Source organism: Muscardinus avellanarius, assembly GCF_963383645.1.
Source record: "Muscardinus avellanarius genome assembly, chromosome: 18".
Classification (NCBI taxonomy): domain Eukaryota; kingdom Metazoa; phylum Chordata; class Mammalia; order Rodentia; family Gliridae; genus Muscardinus; species Muscardinus avellanarius.
This window is the reverse complement of record NC_137804.1, coordinates 20,376,259-20,401,799: the sequence shown is the minus strand read 5'-3', so window position 1 is coordinate 20,401,799 and position 25,541 is coordinate 20,376,259. Positions and strand designations below refer to the sequence as shown.

Genomic DNA, 25,541 nt, shown 5'->3' with positions numbered 1-25,541 from the left:
CAGGGGCATTCTACCTTCGAGCTACACTCCAGTCCTATCATTTTATTTTTATTTTTGGAGTGGTACTGGGGTTCCTGGAAACCCTTCTACCTCTGGGCTACACTCCCAGACACCTATTTTTATATGTTTTATTTGAAAACAGGGTCTCTTAAGCCAGCAAGGCTGGCTTTGAACCAGCGCGATCCTACTGTCTCCGCCTCCCAAGCACGGGGATTACAAGTGTGTGCTACCACACCTGTCTTAGTCTTTATTTTTGAAACAAGGTCTCACTGAGTTGCAAAGGGTCTTCTCACTTTAAAATATATTCTCTTGGCATGTTCAGTGGTACTACATGCATGCTTAGCATGTGTAAAGCCCATGGGGTTCCATCTCCACTAAAACAACAGACTTTCCCCCCAAACAAACCCAAATTAACTCTCAAGTCTTCTTGCAGACTTCTGATCCTCTTTACCCACCTTGGCCAGCTTTTATATTAGAAATTGCCCAAATTTTCTGTTTTTTTCTTCCTTCCTGGGAATTTGGGGTGTGTGTGTGTGTGTGTGTGTGTGTGTGTGTGTGTGCGCGCGCGCGTGCATGTGCACATGTGCAATAATGGGGATTGAGCCCGGGGCATTCGACCTCCAAGATATACCCTCAGCCCTATTTTTTTATTCTTTAGTTTGAAACAGGGTCTCACTAAGTTGCAGAGGGCCTCTTAAGCAGCTGAGGCTGGCTGCAAACCTGGGATCCTCCTGTCTCAGTCTCCCAAGTACTGGGATTACAAGTATTCACTATCATGCCCTATGCGACTTGTATTAAGTGTGATTATTTGATAGTTTGTTTAGAATCATAGAATAGATTCTTTTTGGTACTGGTGATCGAACCCAACAGCATTCTACCTCCAAGCTACACCCTTTTTTCTTTTATTTTGAAACAGGGTCTCACTAAGTTGCAGGGGCCTAAGTAGCTTAGGCTGGCTACAAACTTGTGATCGTCTTGTCTCAGTCTCCCAAGGACTGGGATTATAAGCATGTGCCATCACACCTGGGTGTGTTATAGGTGATTGAACCTAGGGCCTCACACATGCTAGGCACGTACTCTACCATCAAGTTACATCCCCTACCTGATTTATTTTTAGTTGAGACAGGGTCTTACTAGGCTGCTGAGCTGGCCTAGAAACCGTGATCCTCCTGTCTCAGCCTCTTCAGTATCTTGGATTAAAGTTGTATGTCAAGATGGGCGTGGTGGCGCATGCTTGTAATCCCAGCATTTGGGAGGCTGAGACAGGAGGATCCCAGGTTTGCAGCCAGCCTAAGCTACTTAGTGAGGCCCTGTTTCAAAATAAAAAAATAAAAATTAGGGCTGGAGGTGTTGCTTGGAGATAGAATGCCCCTGGGTTCTATCCCCAGACCACAAAAATACTATTAATATTCATAAATCATGTATAAAATGTTTCCTCCATCAACTTTTTTTTTTTTTTTAAGCTGTGCTGTGGATGTGGCCCAGGGCCTCATACAAACGAGGCAAGCAGTGTGCCTCTGAACTACACCTGTAGCCCCCTCCTGCCAACTTTTTAGGGTGATTTTTTTTTTTTTTTTTTGCAGGTCTGGGGATGGAACCCAGGGGCATTCAACCTCCGAGCTACACCTCCTGCCCTATTTTTTATTCTTTATTTTGAAACCGGGTCTCACTGAGTTGCAAAGAGCCTCACTAAGTAGCTGAGGCTGTCCGCTTAACCACGATCCTCCCGTCTCAGCTTCCCAAATGCTGGGATTACAAGCGTGCGCCACCACGCCCGGCTAGGGTGATATTTTTTAACCATTGATTATTGGTTTTACAAACAGAAGCCAAATTAAGAGTATCTTTTTGGAGAGTCTTCAGGTAGGTAGCATTGTTCCAGTAGGATATAAGATACAGAATAAGTTAGATACAGTGTTGTTTTAAAAGATGGATCAGTCTTTAGATAAATCTATCGCTACATGTATCTATTGCAATTGTTTCATGTGTTAGAACTTATCCTAAAGGGCTGTAAAGTATCATAGAGCTCTCTACACTAAGGAAAAAATGTTTCTTTTAGCAGGTAGAGTACAAAAAGCCAAGAGAGCCAGTGCTGTGGTACAGGTTTATAATCCCAGCTACCCTGGAGGCTGAGGCACGCAGATGGCAGATTTGAGGATTTAGGAATTTAGCATGGCCCTGTCTCTCAAAATAAAAAGAAAATTAAAAGGGTGGAGCATGTAGCAGAGTGAGTGCTTGCCTAACATGTGTGAGGCCCTGGGGCTCAATCTCCAGCACTGCAAAAAAAAAAAAAAAAAAAAAAATCTAAATTTAATTCTGTGTCCCAAATTTTCAGGGAAGGTGGAAATTCAACCTGTAAAATCGTCAGATTGCAATTTGCTATTGTTTTGTGCCTGAGAAAGTTTACAGGGTGAATCAGAATCCAGTCTTCTACTGAGGACTGTTGGGCTTCGTGTTCACGAATAGGGATTTGTGAAACAGCGCTGTTCAAGGTGTGTGAGTGGGTGTGTGATGGGGAATGAAACTGGGACATTCTACCTGTGAGCTACACCCCTAGGTCATTTTATTTTATTTATTTTTTTGTGGTACTCCAGGTTGGAACCAGGGACATTCTATTCCTGAGTCACACCCTCAGCCCTATTTTATTTTTTATTTTGAAACAAGATATCACAAAGCTGTGGAGGGTCACAAGAAGTTGCTGAAGCTGGCCATAGAACTGCAATCCTCCTGTGTCAGCCTCCCAAGTACTGGGATTATAGGCATGTACCACGACACCAGCTTTATTTTTTATTTTGAAACAAGGTCTCATTAGCTGAGGCTGGCCTGGAACCTGTGATCCTCCTATTTTAGTCTCCTAAGTAATGGGATTACAGGCCTTTCTTTCTTTCTTTCTTTCTTTCTTTTTTTTTTTTTTTTTTTTTTTTTTTTGGTGGTGGTACTGGAGGTGGAACCCAGAGGCTTTCTACCTCCGGGCTATATTCCCAGAACTATTTTATATTTTATTTGGAAACAGGGTCTCACTAAGTTGCTGAGAGCCTCACTAAGTAGCTGAGGCTGGCTTCGAACCTGTGCGATCCTCCTGTCTCAGCCTCCCAAGTGCAGGGATTACAAGTGTGCGCCACCACGCCCGGCCAGGCTTTTCTTTTTTTTTAACCATCCAGCGGATTTAAACTCAGTTGCCTATACACATTGGCAGACTTAATTCTGTTTTTTTTTTTTTTCTTTCTAGCAAATCAACAAGGTCTGACCTGTCATAGGGTTTGTTGAGGTGAAATGTACATTTCCCTTTTTGTTTTGGTATTGGGGACTGAACTTGGGGGCATTCTACCTTCGAGGTATACCCCAAGAAACCCCTCCCCCCTTTTCTTTCTTTGAAACAAGGTCTTGCTGAATTGCCGACGATCTCACTAGATTGCTGAGGCTGGCCGGGAAGCTGCAGTCCTCCTGTTACAGCCTCCTAAATACTGGAATTGCAGGAGTGTGCCACCATGTCTGGCTGAAATGTAAACTTTCTCTGTGTGTGTATTGGGGGGGCGCTGGGAATTGAACCCAGGGGCATTATCCCTCTCAGCTAGCCCCCTTTTATTTGGAAACAGGGTCTCACTAAGTTGCATAAGTAGCTGAGGCTGGCTGCAAACCTGTGATCCTTCTGTCTCAGCCTCCCACGTATGTATGGGGATTACAATTGTGTGCCCCAAAGCCCAGCTTGAAATATACACTTTCAAGTGAGAAATTTGGAACAGTCAGCACGTCTGCTTCTCAGAGGAAAGATCTGAATATTTACTGCAGTGCCAGGAAAATTTAGAGTTTCAGGGCCCAGTGGCTTCTGCTGTAGTCCCTCCTTGAGGAAGGGCCACTATTATTTATTTATTTACTTATTTATTGTGGTACTGGAGATGGAACCCAGGGGCATTCTACCTCCAAGCTACACCCCCAGCCCTATTTTTCTTTCTTTCTTTCTTTCTTTCTTTCTTTCTTTCTTTCTTTCTTTCTTTCCTTCCTTCCTTCCTTCCTTCCTTCCTTCCTTCCTTCCTTCCTTCTTTCTTTCCAGGCAGGAGTGAAAAAATATGGAACGCTTCACGAATTTGTGTATCATCCTTGCGCAGGGGTCATGCTAATCTTCTCTGTATTGTTCCAATTTTAGTATATGTGCTGCCGAAGCGAGCACTTATTTATTTTGAAACAGGGTCTCACTGAGTTGCAAAGAGCCTCACTAAGTACCTGAGGCTGTGCTGTGAACCCAGGTCCTCCTGTCTCAGTCTCCCAAATGCTGGGATTACAAGCAATCCTCACCACCCCTGCTGAAAGGTCACTATATTTAGGGAGAGTTTTCCATAGTTTCCTGCTCAGTGGTGACCTTTTGCAATAGTAATCAAATTCAAACAAATCAGAATAAAGCCAGGCTTGGTGACACACTCCTGTAACCCCCGGGCTTGGGAGGCTGAGACAGGAGGATCGCACAGGTTCGAAGCCAGCCTCAGCTATTTAGTGAGGCTCTTAGCAACTTATTGAGACTCTGTTTCCAAATAAAAATATAAAATAGGTCTGGAAGCTTCTGAATTCCACTCCCAGTACCACCAAAAAATAAAAAAATAAGAATAAATAAATAATAATAAATAAAAATAAAAAAGAAATCAGAATAAAGGGTGGTGGCCACATACTTGTAACCCCAGCATTTGGGAGGCTGAGACAGGAGGATCTCAGTTTGAAGACAGCCTCAGCTACTTAGTGAGGCCCTTTGCAACTCAGTGAGACCCTGTTTCAAAAAAACAACGAATAAAAAATAGGACTGGGGGGGTCTCTGTCAGAGGTAGAATGCCCCTGGGTTCCATCCCCAGTACTAAAAAAAAAAAAAAGCCGGGCGTGGTGGTGCACTCTTGTAATCCCCGCACTTGGGAGGCGGAGACAGGAGGATCGCGCAGGTTCGAAGCCAGCGGTGCTGGCTTAAGAGACCCTGTTTCCAAATAAAGTATAAAGAAATAGGTCTGGGAGTGTAGCCCGGAGGTAGAAGGGCTTCCAGGAACCCCAGTACCAGTACCACCAAAAAAAAAAAAAAAAATCAGAATAACATGCACATCAGCCTGGCATGGTGGCACATGCTTGTAATCCCAGTCAGTGCTTGGGAGGCTGAGCCAGGAAAATTGCAGGTTTGAGGCCAGCCTCAGCAAGTTGGTGATACCTTGTTTCAGTTCCCCACCTCCAGCCAGGCCCCCAGACCACCAGCTATCAGCACTTGTGGTCTCCATCAGGGAATCTGCAAGCCCCTTTGCACTGGGCACACACTTGGGCTGCCACGTAGGTCCCTGATTTTTTCTCCCTTGCAAGAAGTGGTGGTCAGGAAGTGGCCTCACTGACCTATTTTGAGGATTAACTCGTTTAGCATATGCAAAACTTCTTGGAACAAGAGCATTCCAGAAACATCTATTTTATTTTATTTTTGTTTTGTGGTACTGGGGATGGAACCCAGGGGTATTCTACCTCCAAGCTACATCTCAACCCTATTTTTTATTCTTTATTTTGAAATAGGGTCTCTCTAATTTGCGGAGGGCCTTACTAAGTAGCTGAGGCTGGCTTTGAACCGCAATCCTCCTGTCTCAGCCTCCCAACTACTGGGATGACAAGCATGTGCCACCACGCCCAACTCTATTTTATTTTTTATCTCAGCCACTCTTGTTTTGCTCAAGTGTTCATCTCAGGTCACTTGATAAAGAAGGTCCTGTTACCAGCAGGGAAGCCACACCCAAAGAAGGTCACCGACTTCCCCTGGCGACAGTGGTTGCTCAGGGAAGCACCGGTTCACATAGAGTCCCCTTCCTGCACCCCACCAGCCTCCTTCAGAAACTTCCTCCTTGGGGGAGAGGTCACTGTCCTTCCAAATTGTTTCCAAAAGCCTGGTGCAGTGGTGTATGCCTGTAATCCTAGTACTTGGGAGGTGGAGATAGGAGGGTTGCAGGTTCGAGGCCAGCCTCAGCAACTTAATAAGACTTTGTGGTAAAATAATAATACAAAGATGTGCCAGGTGTGGTGGCGCACATTTATAATCCCAGTGCTTGGGAGGCTGAGACAGGAGGATCACACGGGTTCGAAGCCAGCCTCAGCTACTTAGTGAGGCTCTCAGCAACTTAGTGAGACCCTGTTTCCAAATAAAATATAATAGGTCTGGGAGTCTAGCCTGGAGGTAGAAAGCCTCTGGGTTCCACCCCCAGTACCACCAAAACCAAACAAAAACAAAAACAAAACAACAACAACAACAAAACAAAGGTCTTGGTGGTGTAGCTCAGCGGTACAACGCCCCTGGGTTCAATCCCCAGTATTAAACAAAACAAAGCAACCAAAACAATAAACCAGATGGTCTCCAGAGAGTATTTCATTTGTTTCCGGCATTCTTCTCTCCCTTGACATTTCTTGTCTTATTGAGAAGGATGTTCAAAGGCTTTCCTAGCCTGTTGAGACAAAATAAGCAGTCTTTATTACCGGCCCAGGACAGTCCTATGCTCGCCCTTGATCAAGACTGATCACCAGGCTGGCTCCGTAGCATCCCCCGTGGAGGAAAGATGAAAGAGACAGACACAGCTGCAGAGGCGCCAGATGTGGCAGGCAGGTAAACTTTAGAGGTCTGTAAACAGCCCTGCTAAGGACTGCACAGCATCTCAGCACCATCAAAAGGAAAAACATTTTAATTTTTTTTAGAGTTTATGATACATCCAAAAAGGTGCTCAAGTCATAGGTTAATAGCTCGAGGAATTTCTTTTCTTTTTTTTTTTTTTTTTTGGTGGTACTGGGGTTCCTGGAAGCCCTTCTACCTCCGGGCTACACTCCCAGACCTACTTTTACATTTTTATTTGGAAACAGGGTCTCCTAAGCCAGCGCGTGGCTGGCTTCGAACCTGCGCGATCCTCCTGTCTCTGCCTCCCAAGCGCGGGGATTACAAGCGTGCGCCACCACGCCCGGCAATAGCTCGAGGAATTTCTACATATGGGTATATCTGTGTAGCTGGCATCCACATAAAGCCAGAGGCCATTTTCAGACCCTTAGAGAGCTCCCTTGTACCCACTCCCCACCCGTGGTAACTCTTCTCTTACCAAAGATTGGATTGTTTTTGTCTGTTCAATTTTTGTATGTCTGTGTGGGGGAGAGGTATACTGAGGATTGAACTCAGGCATTCTACCTGAGTTGCACCCCTATCCCTTTTTATTATTTATTTATTTATTTATTTATTTATTTATTTATTTGTTTGTTTGTTTATGGGCCTGGGGGTGGAACCCAGGGGCTTTTCTACCTCTGGGCTATACTCCCAGACCTATTTTTATTTTATTTATTTATTTATTTATTTATTTATTTATTTATGGTGGTACTAGGGGTAGAACCCAGAGGCTTTCTACCTCCGGGCTATACTCTCAGACCTATTTTATATTTTATTTGGAAACAGGGTCTCACTAAGTTGCTGAGAGCCTCACTAAGTAGCTGAGGCTGTGTGCTCCTCCTGTCTCCGCCTCCCAAGCGCCGGGATTACAAGGGATTACAAGCGTGGCCAGGCGTGGTGGCGCACGCTTTGTAATCCCGGCGCTTGGGAGGCGGAGACAGGAGGATCGCGCTGGTTCGAAGTCAGCCACGCTGGCTTAAGAGACCCTGTTTCCAAATAAAAATATAAAATAGGTCTGGGAGTGTAGCCCCGAGGTAGAAGGGCTTCCAGGAACCTCAGTACCATAAAAAAGTAAACTTTATATAAATGTAGTCACATGGCACGAAGGCCTACCATCCGGTTTCTTTCACTCAACATTATGCCTGGGAATTGGAGCCACGTTGTGTGTAGCACGAGTTGGTAAAGAGACAGGTTTTCAAATTTAAAAAGCAAGATAACACAATACAAGTTAAAGGTTGCCAGCCATTTTGAAGGTGAAAGTCAGCAGATGGGGACCACTTAGTGCAGTGGAAAGCCGGGTTGGGAATTTGATATTCCAGTGCACTAGGAAGAACTCACAAGGACAGACACGTGGAGAAAGGAATTGAGGTGTGCCTGGCTGAGATGTCCACGGGGATGGAATGACAGGCAGAGTGAGTGAAGCGGGGCAGGGCCAACGATGTCATAGCTGGCGGAATGTCCAGGCCACACATTCCTTCTCCCTGGAGCCCCTAGTGGTGAGTCCTTCAATGGTAAATACCACGCCCAGTGCTGCTTCTGGAAGATGCTTAGAATATGACCTATCAGAGCCTGCAAGCTCTACAGAGCCTTCTGTGTCAGGAATGGTGGCAAGTTCTGTAAAAGGCTGGCCGGAACCCAGTTCACAAAGCTCTAGAAGCTCATGTCCCTTCCGGGAAAGTGCTGGTCTAGTGGATGGAGATGTTGGAAGGAGGACAGCATCCCACATTCTCCAGAACCGCCTGCTGAGCCCTTTAATGCCACCTCACCCCAGAAATGGCAGGGAGAAGCAGTACTGCTCAGAACCTCGCAGTTGCTTCATAACAACCACATCCCCCCAAAGTAGTTTTGAGTATATAAGATTAGCTTACTATTTAATGCGGTCTTGTGGACCATCCGGATACCTATATAGAATCCTTTTTTTGGTGGTACTGGGGTTCCTGGAAGCCCTTCTACCTCTGGGCAACACTCCCAGACCTATTTATATATACATTTTTTTATTTGGAAACAGGGTCTCTTAAGCCAAAGAGGCTGGCTTCGAACCAGCGCGGCCTCCTAAGAGCGGGGATTATAAGCATGCGCCACCACGCCCGGCCTATATATAATATATAATCCTTTTTATAACTGATTTATTTAACCAGGTAGGGTGTGTGTGTTGCTGGGGACTGAGCCCAGAGGCATTCAACTTCTGACCTACACTACACCCTCAGCACCATTTTTAAATTTTTTTTTTTTAATTTTTATTTGGAAACCAGGTCTCACTAAGTTGCTGACAGTAGCTTTGAACTTGCAATTCACCTGTTTTGGTCTCCCAAGTACTGGAATTATGGGTGTGCACTACCACGTCTGGCCCCAAGTGGTATTTTCAGATTTAAATTTAGTGGTCTATGCACACATATGTGATTTATTTATCTTTATTTATTTATCTTATTTATTTATTTATTTATCTTTTTAAAATTTATTTATCTTTTTTTTTTGGTGGTACTGGGGATGGAACCCAGGGGCCTTCTACCTCCGGGCTACACTCCCAGACCTATTTTATATTTTATTTGGAATCAGCGTCTCTTAAGCCAGCTAGCTGAGGCTGGCTTCGAACCTGCATGATCCTCCTGTCTCAGCCTCCCAAGGAGGATTACAAGCCTGCGCCACCATGCCTGGTTTATTTATAATTCTTTAAACATTTAACTTTATAGGCTGTTTTATTTTTTTATTTTTATTTTTTTTAAACAAGCTCTGGCAAGTTTTATTAAAGAAAAGTGTTGCATGGTTTACTTTTCACCAGTCTGTTCTGGCATGCTCCTAATGATATCAGAATCACCTGGATCCATGATAGCCAGTGTGCACACTCTGTAGGATTTTCCGCATGCTGTGCCCAATTCTATATTATTGCCACTATAGTGATGAACACCTGTTTTGGCCAACATGGCATAGTATTCTATTTCAGATTTCCTTAGAGCCAGGCAGTTGTTGGCGAGGATGACCAATTTCGCTTTGCCCTGTCTGATCATCTTCAGAGTCTGCTTGTACCCCAGCACGCACTTGCCACTTTTCATAACAAGCTGGAGCCTGGAGTTGATCGACTCCAGGGACTTTTTCATCTTCTTTTCGGGCACCATCTTCCTGCCTTAGGCGCGGGACAGCCTCCAGCCAAGATGGCCCGGGAACGAGAAAGCTTATAGGCTGTTTTAGAAGTAGAATGCCCCTGGGATCCATCCCCAACACCCAAACAAACAGAAAGAACCAAAATTCTTAGAAAGCTCTCACCAGTGCTGTGAGACTAGCACTTTGAAACCCATGAAGCAAGAAGAAGGTCTTATATTCCTAATGTCTGTATTATATTAGTGAACCCAACAAAAATTACATATAAAGACATGTTTTCTAATTTTGATTTAAAATTTTGTGATTTTGCTGCTGGTTTGAAGTCCATAATAGACTTTCTTTAATATGTTCTTCTGTTTGGACTTAACTGTGTGTGTGTGTGTGTGTGTGTGTGTGTGTGTGTGTGTGTGTGTGTGTGTGTGTGTTTCACTGAGGATTCTACCTCTGAGCTACTCCCCAAACTATTTTTTTTTTCTTTATTTTGAAACAGGGCCTGAGTAACTTGTGGAGGGCTCACTAAGTAGCCGAGGCTGTCCGTGAACCGCAATCCTCCTGTCTCAGACTCCCAAGTATTGGAATTACAAGCGTGCGCCACTACACCCGGTTTGAATTTAACAATATTTTAATCGGAAAATGAATACATTTGTGTTTGAGAAGAAGTGAATAATGTCTGTAATGATCCACTTGGAACCACGTGCCACCTGTCCTCAGGAGATTTAGAGTGATCTCTGCAGTGACCTCGGGGCAAGATGTGTGGGGATGTGTCCATTAAGTTCCACACCATCCCAATCAGCCCCTCCTCGTTGCATGTCTGGGAGGCTGTGGTTGGCCTGCAGGAGATTCCAGAAGACCAGGGACAAGACCCAAGTGCCATCAGAGTGACTGACGGTGCCAGTGCTAATTTGCATCAGCTCTAACAAGCTGGTATTGAAACTGGATGGCAGAGTGCCAAGGAAGCCAAGGTCAGCATACTTGGAAAAAACAAAGTGAGTCATGTAACCCAGGATTTGCACATACCCACGGCCGATCGAGTCACTCACCTCGGGGGAGCGCGCACCTTGGCTTGGGTGCCTGGGCCTCGCTCTCTGGTCCGAGTCCAGAAGGAAGCCAAAGCTACCAGGAACCCTGGGTCTTGCTAGAAAAACAGATGTGCAGGAGCTGGGCCTGGTGGCACATGCTTCCATGTAATTCCAGTAGTTGAGAGGCTGAGACTGGAGGATTGCGGGTTCAAAGACAGCCACGGTGAGTGGTGAGACGGTGAATCAACCTAGTAGACCTTGTTTCCAAATAAAAACAAAATAGGGCTTGGGGGGTGGGGGAGTAGTTCAGAGGTAGAATGCCCCTGGGCTCAATCCCCAATGCCACAAAATAGGAGAGAGAAAGAGACAGAGAGGAGGGAGAGAGAGAGGGAGAGAGAGAGGGAGAGAGAAGCCGGGCGTGGTGGCGCACGCTTGTAATCCCAGGGAGGCTGAGACAGGTGGATCGCACAGGTTCAAAGCCAGCCTCAGCTACTTGGTGAGGTTCTCGGCAACCTAGTGAGACCCTGTTTCCAAATAAAGTATAAAATAGATCTGGGGCTATAGCCATATAGCCCAGAGGTAGAAAAGCCCCTGGGTTCCACCCCCAGTTTTAAAAAAAGGCTGGGGGTGTAGCTTGGAGTAGAATGCCCTTGGGTTCCATCCTCAGTGCTGCAAAAAAAAAAAAAAAATGCCCCTATGTTCAGTCCCCAGTGCCTCTCTGCCTGTCTCCCTCTCTCTCTCTCTCTCTCTCTCTCTCTCTCTCTCTCTCTCTCTCTCTCTCTCTCTCTCTCACACACACACACACACACACACACACAGAAAAAGAAAAGTGAAAGTGAAAAAGCTGCCCCTGAGGTCATGCAGAGGGAGTCCCTGGTGAGCTGGCGGGTGGAGGTGGAGGTGTTGAGAGGCCCAGCTCAAGTGGAGTCTGGGAGCGGAACCAGGCTGAGTGGAACCGGAGGGCGACCTCAGCTCAGCGCCTTGGAGCCGGGCGGGCCTGGGCATCCTGGTGCCCTCCTGTCTGAAAGGCTGTGACATGGCCGCGGGGGACGTTCCTAACCCTTTACAAGGCTCGGGTTTCGGGGCTGTAAATCAGGCAGTAGTGACGTCGGTTTTCCCCATTCATTCACCAGATTGTTCTGTGCAGTTTGCCAGGCGTTGACTTAGATGCCGGGGACGCAGCGACAGATGGACCCCGACTCTTGCAAGAGCTTGCTTTCTGGTAGCAGAAGCAGACAACAAACAAGGAAACAACAGAATGTAGGAAGTGCCACCCAGAGAATGAAAACAGAATGGAATGAGGGCGGGGGAGGGGTTCCTGCAGACCGGTGTCCTCTGCAGAGGGGACGCTGTGGGTCCTGAATCGGACCAGGTGAAGGCCGAGGGTGCCAGGTAGACGCTGCAGAGACGGGCAGAACTGGTGTGGCTAGGCGGAGGTGGGCAGAGGGTGAGCGTGGGAGTTGATGTGGGAGGCACATGGGGCCACAGTGCTACTGTGTGTGTGTGTGTTACTGAGGGTTGAATACAGGGACATTCTACCTCTGAGCTATGCCCTCAATTCTTTTTTTGTTTTTTTTGTTTTGTTTTGTTTTGAAACAAGATCTTGCTAGGTTGCTGAGAGTTTCTTTATATTGCCAAGGCTGGCCTCAAACCTGTGATCCTCCTGTCTCAGCCTCCTACGTACTGAGATGACAGGCAGGCACCACCATGCCTGGCTTGGAAGTATTTTCACACAGTAAAGTGTTCAGATCTTTAGTATGATCCATTCTGACAAATACATACTTGAGATAGAACATTTTTGTTGTCTTAGAAAAGTACCTCCTCCTAAGCTGGGCATGGTGGCATGTGCTTGTAATTCTGGAGGCTGAGACCAGAGGATCAGAGGCTCAGTGAGACCAGAGGATAGCAGTACCCAGACAGCCTCAGCTACTTAGTGAGGTACTCTGCAACTTAGACCCTGTTTCAAAATAAAGAATAAGCCAGATGTGGTGGCACATGATTCTAATGCCTGCGCTTGGGAGGCTGAGACAGGAGGATCGCACAGGTTCGAAGCCAGCCTCAGCTAATTAGTGAGGCTCTCAGAAACTTAGTGAGACCCTGTTTCCAATAAAGTATAAAATAGGTCTGTGAGTATAGCCTGGAGGTAGAAAAGCCCCTGGGTTCCACCCTCAGTACCACAAAAAATAAAAAATAAAAAAAAAATAAAAAATAGAGCCGGGCGTGGTGGTGCACGCCTGTAATCCCAGCATTCAGGAGGCTGAGACTGGAGGATCGAGGTTCGCGGACAGCCTCAGCTACTTAGTGAGGTCCTCTGCAACTCAGTGAGACCTGGTTTCAAAAATAAAGAATAAAAAATAGGGCAGAGGGTATAGCTCGGAGGTGAAATGCCCCTGGGTTCCATCCCCAGACTTGCTAAATAAATAAATAAATAAATAAATACATAAATACATAAATAAGAGGACTGTGGTGTGGCTCAGAGGTAGAATGCCCCTCGGTTCAATCCTGAGTACTAAGAATAAATAAATAAAGCCGGGTGTGGTGGTGCAAGCTTGCTTTTTATCTCCGCATTTGGGAGGCTGAGACAGGAGGATTGCACAGGTTCAAAGCCAGCCTCAGCTACTTAGTGAGGCTCTCAACAACTTAGACCCTGTTTCCAAATAAAATATAAAATAGGTCTGGGAGTATAGCCCGGAGGTAGAAAGCCTCTGGGTTCCACCCCCAGTACCACCCACCCTCCCAAAAAAAAGAAAGAAAGAAAAAGCCAGGTGTAGTGTTGCATGCTTGTAATCCCAGCATTTGGGAGGCTGAAACAGAAAGGATATGGTTCAAGAACAGCCTCAGCTACTACTTAGTAAGGCTCTCTGCAACTCATTGAGACCCTGTTTCAAAATAAGGGAAAAAAAAATATGGCTGGGAGTGGAGTTCAGAGGTAGAATGCTCCTGGGTTTTATTCCCAGTACTGCAAAAAAAAAAAAAAAAAAAAAAAGAGGGGGGCTTGGGTTGAGAGTGTAGCTCAGAAGCAGAATGCCCCAAGTATAATCCCCAGTACCAATAAATAAATACATACATAAATAAATACATAAATAAATAAATAGCCAGGGCGTCGTGTCACATGCTTGTAATTCCAGCGCTTGGGAGGCAGAGGCAGGAGGATTGCACCTGTTTGAAGCCAGCTTCAGTTTCTTAGGGGCAACTTAGTGAGACTCTGTTTCTAAATAAAATATAAAATAGGTCTGGGGAGTGTAGTCCGGAAGTAAAAAAGCACCTGGATTCCATCCCCACTACCACAAAAATAAATATTAAAAATAATACCTCCCCCCTTTTCCATAAATACAATTCAACCAAAGTATAAATGATCACAAATACTTCCATCTGGAAATGAGTGGGCAAAAGCAGTCACACAGGCCAGGAAGTGTGTGTGTGTGTGTGTGTGTGTGTGTGTGTGTGTGTGTGTGTGTTACTGATGATTGAAACCAGAGCACTTTACTTCTGAGGTAAAGGCTCTTTTATTTTATTTTTTAATTTTTAATTTTGAAACAGTGTCTCACTAAATTGTAAAGACTGGCCTGGAACCTGCAATCCTCCTGTCTTAGCCTCCCAAGTACTGGGATCATAGGCCTGGGTCACCATGCCAGGCAACAGTCAAGTGTTTTGACGATAAAATGAGATACTGCATTTGGTATGGAATCTAGAACATTTTAAGTATTCGGTAAATGTTAAGCTACTATAACAGTTGAAAGTAGTGCTATTGCTGGGTGGCACAAAAGGTAGCCCATGCCTGTCCTCCCAGTATTTGGGAGGCTGAGACAGAAGGACTGCCAGTTTGAGGCCAGCCTCAGCAATTTAGTAAGATCCTGTTTCAAAAAAAATAAACTGCCGGGCGTGGTGGTGCACGCTTATAATCCCAGCACTTGAGAGGCTGAGACAGGAGGATCGCGCAGGTTCGAAGCCAGCCTCAGCTACTTAGTGAGGGTCTCAGCAACTTAGTGAGACCCTGTTTCCAAATAAAATAAAAAATAGGTCTGGGAGTATAGCCCGGACGTAGAAAGCCCCTGGGTTCCATCCCCAGTACCACCAAAAACAAAAATAAAAAAACCCAAAAACCAAAAAAATAAAATAAAAAAAAGGGCATGGGGTGTAGCTTATAGGTAGAATGCCCCTGGGTTCAACCTCAGTACCTATATAAATAGAGAAATTCTGAACAATGATTATTGATCTTACCTGGGCGCTGTGGCGCACACCTGTGAAGCTGAGATAGGAGGACCGACAGGCGCAGGGACAACCTCAGCAGCATAGTAAGGCTTTCAGCAACCCAGCAATGACCTGTTTCAACAGAAAGCATAGAATAGGGCTGGGGACAGCATCTGGGAGGCTGAGACAGGAGGATCGCGGTTTGCGACCAGCCTCAGCTGCTTAGCGAGGCCCTTTGCAACTCAGTGAGACCCTGTTTCAAAATAGTAAAAAGTAGGGCTGGGGGTGTAGCTGAGGTAGGATGCCCTGGGTTCCATCCCCAGTACCACAAAAAAAAAAAAAAAAAAAGGAGTGGTAAATAATTATTATTGTCCTTAGCAAGAAAGTAGCCAAGTGGTATAAGAGGTAAGAATAGGCTCCCTCCTCTCTCTCTCTCTCTCTCTCTCTCTCTCTCTCTCTCTCTCTCTCTCTCTCTCTCTCTCTCTTTTTCTGAAAGAAATATGCTGACAGGAGGTTTTGAGTTTCCGGTAGAAGATTTTGGGTAGAACCCATTTGATAATAGTGTCTGCGCCTTAAGGAGGCGACAGCAAAGCCTGGAGCCAGACAGAGCCCTGGGCGCTCTTGCCCCTTGCTCTTTGCCAGCTGGATAAGCAAACCCCAGGGCGGCACGCCCGGTCTCTAGGCACTGAAACGCTCATCCTGCAGGGCTGTTCTTAGAGGAGAGTATGAGGACTTAGAAAGGCTGTCTTGAAAAGAATCAAAGGCAAACACTCCACCTTAGTGAGATTTGAATAGAGCAATGCGAGTGGGCATTAGCTGGAGCACTAGGGGAACGGATTGGGAAAGTGTTTCTTATTTCTTCTTCCTTTTCCTTCTCCTCCCTTCTTCCTCCCCTCCCCCTCCTCCCCTTTCCCCTCCTCTTCCTCCCCCTCCTCCCCTCCTCCCTCCCCCTCCTTTCCCCCTCCCCCTCTTTCTCTTCCTCCTCCTCCTCTTCCTCTTCCTCCTCCTCTTCCTTCTCTTTTTCCCAGGAACCTTCTACCTCTTATTTTGTGTGTGTGTGGTGCTGGATATTGAACCCAAGGGCATTCTAGCTCCAAGCAACATGCCCAGCCCTATTTATTTATTTATTTTTGTGGGTCTGGGGATGGAACCCAGGGGAATTCTACCTCTGAGCTACACCCCTTGCCCTATTTTTTTTTTTTTTTTTTTTTTTTTTGATACTGGGGATGGAACCTAGGGGCCTTCTACCTCTGGGCTACACTCCCAGACCTATTTTTTTTTTAATATTTTATTTGGAAACAGGGTCTCTTTAACCAGCTGTGGCTGGCTTCGAACTTGCTCGATCCTCCTGTCTCAGCCTCCCAAGCACTGGGATTACAAGTGTGCGCCACCACGCCCGGCTTTTTGTATTCTTTATTTTGAAACAGGGTCTCACGAAGTTGCAAAGGGTCTCATTAAGTAGCTGAGGCTGTCTGTGAACTGCGATCCTCAGGTCTCAGCCTCCCAAATGCTGATATTACAAGAATACTGAGATTACAAACTTGCACCACCACGCCTGGCTCCAATTTTTTATACTTTATTTTGAAGCAAGGTCTAAGTTGCAGAGGGCCTCACTAAGTAATTGAGGCTGAACTCAAACCTGCTATCCTCTTGTCTTAGCCTCCCAAGGACTGGGATTACAAGTATGCGCCACCACGCCTGGCTTGACCTTCTACCTCTGAGCTATGCTCCTCAGCCCTATTTGATATTTATTTTTGTGATGCTGGAGATTGAACCCGGGGCATTCTGCCTCTAAGTTAAACCTCCAGCCTTATTTTATTTTTTAATTTTGAAACAAGGTCTTTCTAATTGGCTGCCAGCCTTTTTAAGTTGTTGAGGATGTCTTTGAACCTATGATCCTCCTGTCTCAGCCTCACAAGTACTGGGTGGGATTGCAGATGTTTGGCACTGCTCTGCGCTTCTATTTTACTTTGAAATGGTGTTTTCCTAAGTTGCTGAGGCTGACCTTGAACCTACAATCCTCTTGACTGTCTCCCAAGTACTAGGATTACAGGCATGAGTCCCTATCCCCAGAGAACTATTTCTCCTAATTGCCTGATAGGGCCTGAAATAGGTCTCTGATCATGAGACCAGAGAAGATATAGGGTATTTGAAAGGGGGGTGCTGGAGCGGAGCCCACGCCGTGCTGTAAACTCCCTGGGCAGAGATGCCAGATGTGTGAGTGGGGAGTGTGGGCTGTGCAGGTTGGGCTGGTTCTGTGGATTGAGCGTCACCAGCCCGGATAATGTTAGTCTGGTCCCATGAGAGCCTGAGCTGGCCTAGGAAGCCACACAGAAGGCCTTCCGCCGCTCAGCCCCGTTGACCCGGCGCCAGCAAGGCAGGCGGAAGAGCCGAGGGCACTGGCTGTCAGCTGGTTGGGCTGTTCAGTGCCAGCTAAGCAGTTTGCTAACTCTTTCCACCGCGTGGGAGACAGAGCTGCCTGCTGTGGCATCCTCACAGAGAGAGAGGGGGGGGGAAGAGAGAGAGGGAGGGAGAGAGAGAGAGAGAGAGAGAGAGAGAGAGAGAGAGAGAGAGAGAGAGAAGAGAAAGAGAAAGAAACTGTCTTGGAAGCCCAGTGTGATGGTGCATGCCTGTGATCCCAGTACTCTGGAGGTCGAGACAGGAAGATCATAGGTTCCAGCACATCTTCAGCAGTTTGGCGAGACTTCCTACAATTTAGCAACCTAGTGAGACCTGTCTCAAAATTATAAAAAAAAAAAAAGGACTGGGGTTGTAACTCAGAGGTAGACTGTCCCTGGGTTCAATGCCCAGTATCCTCCGACACACAGATACACAAAGTTATCTTGGATATAATCTTTTGTTTTGTTTCAGTACTGGGAATTGAACTTAGGAGCATTCTACCTCCGAACTATACCCCCAGCCCTATTTTTTATTCTTTATTTTGAAACAGAGTCTCATTGACTTGCAAAGGGCCTCACTAAGTAGCTGGAGGCTGTCTGCGAATCGAGAGCCGCCATTCTCAGCCTCCCAAATGCTGGGAATTCAAGCGTGAACCAACACGTCTGGCTCTTATTCTTTATTTTGAAAAAAAAAGTCTTAGTAAGTCAGAGGGCCTCACTAAGTAGCTGGGTCTGGTGGCAAACCTGGGTCCTCCTGTCTCAGCCTCCTAAATACCAGGATTCCAAGAGTGCGCCACCATGCTGGCTTGGATATGTTTGAAGGCACCAGTTTCTAGGTTCTGGTGCCGCTCAGGACCTTACAAGGCCCTTCCAGCCTGGGGTGGTGTTTGCTTCTTGGCTGGGCACTGCAGAGGTGACTCATCTGTAATGAAGCAATGATGCGTCTGGCTAACATGGGGACCTTGTAGTAGCTGCCGGAGTCTCTGTAGCACCTGAGAGATACTGCCTGAGGGTTCTGGGCCTTTGACTCAGGCAGACTTTTTTTTTTTTTTAAGTGATGGGGATCAAACGTAGGCCCTCACACAAGCTTGGCAAGTATTATGCCACACCACTGAGCTACACCCCAGCCCCAGCACTGGGGGAGTTCCTCGTTTAACTCCAGCACAGACACAAGGACTTTTAGATAAGGACTTCACTTTGGCGGTACTAGGGATGGAACCCAGGGGCATTTTACCTCACACTGACACCCCAGCCCTATTTTTTATTCTTTGTTTCTTTTTTGGTGGTACAGGAGTGGAACCCAGAGGCTTTCTACTTCGGGGCTATACTCCCAGACCTTTTTTATATTTTATTTGGAAACAGGGTCTCAACTAAGTTGCTGAGAGCCTCACTAAGTAGCTTAGGCTGGCTTTGAACCTGCGCGATCCTCCTGTCTCAGCCTCCCAAGCGCGGGGATTACAAGCGTGCGCCACCACGCCCGGCTTATTCTTTGTTTGTTTGTTTATTTATTTATTTATTTATTGGTACTGGGGATGGAACCCAGGGGCATTCTACCTCTGCACTACACACCCAGCCCTATTTTTTATTATTTTGAAATAGGGTCTCTTTGACCTGCAAAGGGCATCACTAAGTAGCTTAGGCTGTCCACTAACCGTAATCCTTCTGTCTCAGACTCCCAAATGCTGGGATTACAAGCATGCGCCACCACACCCAGCTTTACTTATTTTTTTGAAACAGTCTTAATAAGTTGCAAAGGGCCTCATAAGTAGCTGAGGCTGGCTCCGAACTTGCTCAATCCTTCTGTCTCAGCCTCTCAAATGCTGGGATTACAAGCGTGTGCCACCATACCCGGCAAAGATTTTCTCTTGGTATTGGAGATGGAACTGAGGGGCAATCTACCTCAAGCGATACCCCGAGACCTTTCTAGTTTTGGTTTTGAAACAGGGTCTCCCTAGGTTGCTTGAGATTCTTGCTAAATTGCTTAGGCTGGACTTAAACCTGTGATCATACTATCTCAGCCTCCCAAGTACTGGGATTATAGGTGTGTATCACCACACGCAGTTTGGAATGACTTCCCACTAAAGAAAAGGTTTATAATAGAATCACTTGGCCATTTAAGACTTGTAATCTCAGCATTTGGGAGGCTGAGACAGGAGGATCATGGTTCACGGCCAGCCTCAGCTACTTAGTGAGGCCTTCCGCAACTTAGTGAGACCCTGTTTCAAAATAAAAAATAAAAACACAGAGAAAGCCAGGCGTGGTGGCTCACATTTGTAATCCCCGCGCTTGGGAGGCAGAGACAGGAGGATCGCGCAGGTTTGAAGCCAGCCGCGCGTGCCGGCTTAGGAGACCCTGTTTCCAAACAAAAATGTAAAAATAGGTCTGGGAGTGTAGCTCGGAGGTAGAAGGGCTTCCAGGTACCCCAGTACCAAAAAAACAAACAAAAGAAAATAGAGAAATTCTTTCCCTCATATGCAAAAACTAGGAAGAAATGGGTAATAGGAAGAAATCTAGTTGAAGAAAGGGCCCTGTGGAGGAGCAGTTAAAGTGACCAATCAGAGGGGATGGGATGGGGGAGGATGGAATCTTGTTAAAAGACAAGATGTACAGAAACAAATATATCAAAGTTAATCACTAAATCAAGCATGGGATGGAGAGAGTGGGATGGGGATCGGATAAAGGCTAATTGGATGATGCGTGCTTGGATATCCTCGCAAGTCTTGTATTCCTTTGTGATGTTTGACTACAATGCACCAATAAAAAATATATTTTAAAAATAATAAAAAAACAAATAATAAAAAATAGGCCTGGTGATATAGCTCGGAGATGAATGCCCCTGAGCTCCATCTCCAGTATCACAAAAAAAAAAAACAAAAACAGAAACAACAAAACCCCAAATAATTTTAATCTGCATACGAAAAACTTAATTTAATTCTGGGAGGAAGAGAGCTGCGCTGCTCAAGCCATCGGTGTCCTTTCGAATCTTTCCTTCTTTAAGAGTGGGCTTTAATTTTCTGTAATATCAGCAATTTGGAAGGACCCAAAGTCTAAGGCCAAGCTGGGCAACTGCCTCAGGATAAAAAATACAAGGGTGGGGGAGCTACTTGAATGGTAGGGTGACTCTGTGTTCAATCTCATGGACTGCACTTAACATATATACATGTGCACACACACATGAACACACAGAGAAGGGGTCCTCACCAAGGAATAGAAACGCAGAATCTCAGCCAGGCATGGCGGTGCATGCCCGTCATCCTAGTACTTGGAAGGCTGAGACAGCAGGATTGCAGGGTTGGGGCCAGCCTCAACCACCTAGCGAGGCCCTCTGCAGCTTAGTGAGACCCTGTTCCCAAATATATAGGGTTGGGGTTGTACCAGTATTGGGAATGGCTTAGGAAGATTTGAGAAAGCTGTGATTATTAATAGATATATTTCAGAAATAATTGTGTCAAAATAGCAGACCTGGAGAGAGGAAGGCTTGGCTTTGGTCTGGAAGCAAACAGCTATTGAAACTTAGATTGATTTAGCTAAAAGTAATTAGCAAGTCAATAGGAGAGGAGAACTAGGCCTTTCTCTAAAGACAGATCTACATGATTGGATAAGCTAGCTAAGATGGTAGGAGGGGTCGACCTTCCTGAAAGGAGGCACCTCGCCACACCTTTCTGGGGGAGGTACCTTACAGGGACATTCACTATTACATAAGATGAATTACATAAACAAGATGGAGGTCATGGGTATAAAAAGTCCGGTCCACGTGCTGTATCTTGGCTCAGATCACTCTTCCCTTCATGCCATTCTGGCATGGGGCTATAACTATCTTCTGTATTTCTATCTTTTTAATAAACTTCTTTAAATCTTCAGCAAGTGTCCGAGCTATGTATACTTATCCCTAACTGCGGACAAGAACCCGGGTTTTTTCTGTGTTTTTCTGTTTTTGGTTGTTTTAGGTTTTGTTATTTTTTTGGGGAAACTGTCCCCGTGGACCCACATATATTTCACCGTAACAGGGGTGTCATTCAGAGGTAGAATGCCCTGGATTCAATCACCACACACACACACACACACACGCGCACACACACACACACACACGCACACACACACACCCCAGAAAATTAAAATAAAAGAAAGAGTTGCAGAATCTCAGATTCCACTCGACCTAGGGGGTCCGAATCTCTTGCAGGTATTCCCTGAGTAAGTTAAAGTTTTAGAAACTTTGGTCCAAATCACATACTTATTTCTCTGTTTTTATTGAGTGGCACTAGGGATTGAACCCAGGGGCATTCCGCCTCTGACCTACACTTCAGCCTTTTAAAATTTATTTCTTAGGAAACAGGTTCTTTCTTGGTCACTGAGAGTCTTGTTAAGTTGCTGAGTCCGGGAGGGGAGCTAGGTTTACTCTCCAGAAATTTACTTTCTTTCTTTTTTTTTTTTTTGTTGTTGTTGTTTTTATTTTATTTATTTATTTATTTTTTTGCGGGTTTGGGGATGGAACCCAGGGGCATTTGACCTCCGAGATATACCCCCTGCCCTATTTTTTATTCTTTATTTTGAAACCGGGTCTCATTGAGTTGCAGAAGGCCTCACTAAGTAGCTGAGGCTGTCCGCGAACCGCGATCCTTCAGGTCTCAGCCTCCCGAATGCTGGGATTACAAGCGTGAGCCACCACGCCCGGCTTTCCAGTAATTTACTTTCCAATTCGTGAAAAGACCAGAAAGTCAGATGTCAGCAAGCCAAAGGCATCTAATAGGGAGCCAGAATGACACTGGTCTTTATAATTAGCAAGTCCCCCCTCCCCACACAGTACTGGGGATGGAACCCAGGGGCCTTCTACCTTCAAGCTACACCCCCAGGCCTATTTTTTAGTCTTTTTTTGAAACAGGGTCTCACTGAGTTGCAGGGGACCTTACTAAGTAGCTGAGGCCATTGGTGAACCACGATCCTCTGGTCTCAGCCTTCCAAATGCTGGAATTACAAGAGTGTGCCATCATGCCTGGCTATAATTAACAAGTTTTAATTGTTTCAAACTCTCTACTAATATTAAAAACAGGGCAATCTACTTAAGGACTCCCTCACCTGTCATTGCTATCTATCTATCTATCTATCTATCTATCATCTATCTTATTTTTTGGTACTGGGATAGAAACCAGGAACATTCTGCCTCTGAGCGATACCCTCAACCCTTTTTTAATTTTTATTTAATTAATTAATTAATTAATTTATTTATTTATGGTACTTGGAGTTCCTGGAAGCCCTTCTACCTCCAGGCTACACTCCCAGACTTATTTTTACATTTTTATTTGGAAAAAGGGTCTCCTAAGCCAGCGCGCACGGCTGGCTTTGAACCTGCGCGATCCTCCTGTCTCCGCCTCCCAAGCGCGGGGATTACCAGCGTGCGCCACCACGCCCGGCTCAACCCTTTTTTAAAAAAATTTGAAACAGGGTCTTGCTAAATTGTTGAGGATCGCCAGGGCTGGCCTTGAACAGGCAATCCGCCTGTCTCAGCCTCTCAAGTACTGGGATTGCAGGCTAAGGAGGTGTATATTTTTGCTCCATTTAAGGTCATAATTCAAGGAGGACAGATGGTGGACACATTTGTGGACACACTCAGATCATGGGCATAGAGTTCTTGTTCAAAAAGAGAAGATGGCAAACAGACACACTTCTGGGCATGCTCACTTCAGTATTATCATCAGCTCCCTGGACTCTAGGTGGCCTTAAAGAATTGAGTGTGAGTGTCTTGCTGACCTCGGCTGGCTTTCTGCAATTTTCTCCAGTCTTAGCTTAAACTAAGCTGCCTTAGGCAGGAGTTTTCCCTCAAAAGCAATTAACACTAGCAGTTCCTGTGGTTTGTTCTCTCTCTTTCTCTCTCCTCTTCTTTCTAAAATATGTATAAAAAGCATTTTAATTTCTTGTCCTTAGAAACTGTAAAGACTGGTGGGTGAGGTGGTACACGCCTGCGATCTCACTACTTGGGAGGCTGAGACCGGAGGATGGCAGGTTCAGAGCCAGCCTGGGCAACTTAGTGAGACTCGGCAACCTAGTGAGACCCTGTTTCCAAGTAAGAAATAAAATCAGGCTGGGAGTGTAGCTCAGAGGTAGACTGTATCACAAATAATAGTACCACAAATAAAATATGTGCCACAAATAAACAAAATAAATAAATAAATAAGTAAAAAACAGAGTAAAGTAAAATAGGGCTGGGGGCTCAGAAGTAAAACAGTCCTAGGGTTCAATCTTTAGTACCAAAACAAAAGAAAACCAAAAACCTGCAATTATATAGGATTCAAAATCGGGACTATCCTGATGGCCAAAGAAGAATGGCTCATTCTGTGCCTTTTCTTCCGTCTGGTCCTCAGAAATGTCATGTTATCAGCTGTGATGGCTGCTCCTTGTCACCCCACATTATCTTCAACCCGTACTCACCACGGTGTCCTTTCTTTTCCACATCAGTTTGAGGTCTTTTTCTCACACGCTGATATGCCGCATCTCTAAGGCCTAGCCAGGATGCTTATTTATTTATTTATTTATTTATTTATTTATTTATTTTTTTTTTTTTGGTGGTGAAGTAGATTGATCCCAGGGGCATTCGACCTCTGAGCTACACCCTCAGCCCTATTTTATCTTTTCTTTCTTTCTTTTTTTTTTGGTGGTACTGGGGTTCCTGGAAGCCCTTCTACCTCCGGGATACACTCTCACGGGCTACACTCCCAGACCTATTTTTATACTTTTTTATTTGAAAACAGGCTCTCTTAAACCAGCGCGGCTGGCTTCGAACCTACGCGATCCTCCTGTCTCTGCCTCCCAAGCGTGGGGATTACAAGTGTGTGCCACCATGCCCGGCCTATTTTATCTTTTATTTTGATTTTTTGTGTATGTGTGTGTGGTACTGGGGGTGGAACCCAGGGGCTTTTCTATCTCTGGACTATACTCCCAGACCTATTTCATACTTTATTTGGGAACAGGGTCTCACTAAGTTGCTGAGAGCCTCACTAAGTAGCTGAGGCTGGCTTCGAACCTGTGTGATCCTGTCTCAGCCTTGCAAGCGCGGGGATTGCAAGCATGTGCCACCATGCCCAGCTCTTATCTTTTATTTTGAAACAAGATCTCACTAGGTTGTGGAAGACCTCACTAAATTCCCGAGGCTGGCTGCAAACTTCTGTGATCCTCCTGTCTAAACCTCCCAAGTCCTGAGATTACAAACATGTGCCACCACACCTGACTTTATTATTTATTTATTTATTTATTTTTGTGGTACTGGGGACTGAACTCAGGGCATTTTACCTCTGATATACTCCCATTCATATATATATAAATATATAATTAATTATATATTAATATTAATAATATATAATATAATATACATATTATTTGTTGATGCTGGGGATTGAATCCAGGGGCATTCTACCTCCGAGCTACACCCCAGCCCTATTTTTATTTTTTATTTGGAAACAGGGTCTCACTAAATTGAGGAGGACCTCACTTAAGTTGCTGAGGCTGGCCAAGAACCTTCGATCCTCTTGTCCCAGCCTCCCAAGTACTGAGATTCCAAGCAGGCGCCACCACGCCCGGCTTCCCAGTCCTATTTTATATTCTTTACTTTGAAACAGGGTCTCACTAAATTGTGGAGGGCCTCACTAAATTCCTAAGGCAGGCTGTAGACCTGTGATCTTCCAGTTGCAGCCTCCCAAGTTCTGGGATTATAAGCGTGCACCACCACACCTGGCTTTATTTTTATTTTATTTTATTTTTAAAACAGGATCTCACTAAGTTGCTGAGGGTTTGCTAAGTTTCTGAGGCTGTCCTTGACCCTGCCACTCCTCCTGTCTCAGCCTCCCAAGTACAGGAGTACAGGTGTGTGCCCCTCGGGGGAACACTGATCCTGTGCAGCGCTGTCCTTTGACATCTCTCCTTAGTGTACTTGACTGCCCCTGGTTGCCATACCTTGTGTGCTGCTGGAGAACTTATCGTGACTGGACTTTTCCCTCCTACTTGTCTTGCGACTGGATCCTGAGCCACTTGCCCAAGTAGCTGCGTGTGAGTCAGAGATCTTTCAAGAACCAGTTTCTGAAGTACCTATCATACAGGGCTTCCAAACGTGACTCCAGTTTTCTTTTCCTACAATCTAATCCAGACTTTCTCCAACCCACTCATGCCCTTCTTGTGTGATTGATTGATTCATTGTCCTGCGGATTGAAC

At 45.5% G+C, this 25,541-nt stretch overlaps 2 protein-coding genes across 2 annotated transcripts in view; one reads left to right on the top strand and one right to left on the bottom strand.

The window, feature by feature from the left end:
* The window catches only part of KAT2B (lysine acetyltransferase 2B), a gene marked incomplete at both ends in the record, with an annotated part of 113,029 nt that overhangs the window by 5,866 nt on the left and 81,622 nt on the right, over positions 1–25,541 (top strand). The gene's annotated exons all lie outside the window — the stretch shown is intronic.
* On the bottom strand, positions 9,406–9,753 carry LOC308276988 (large ribosomal subunit protein eL30-like; the record flags this gene model as incomplete). The annotated part of the gene is made up of 1 exon (XM_080715984.1): positions 9,406–9,753. One exon carries the CDS (start codon positions 9,751–9,753, stop codon positions 9,406–9,408), a length of 348 nt encoding a protein of 115 aa, XP_080572110.1.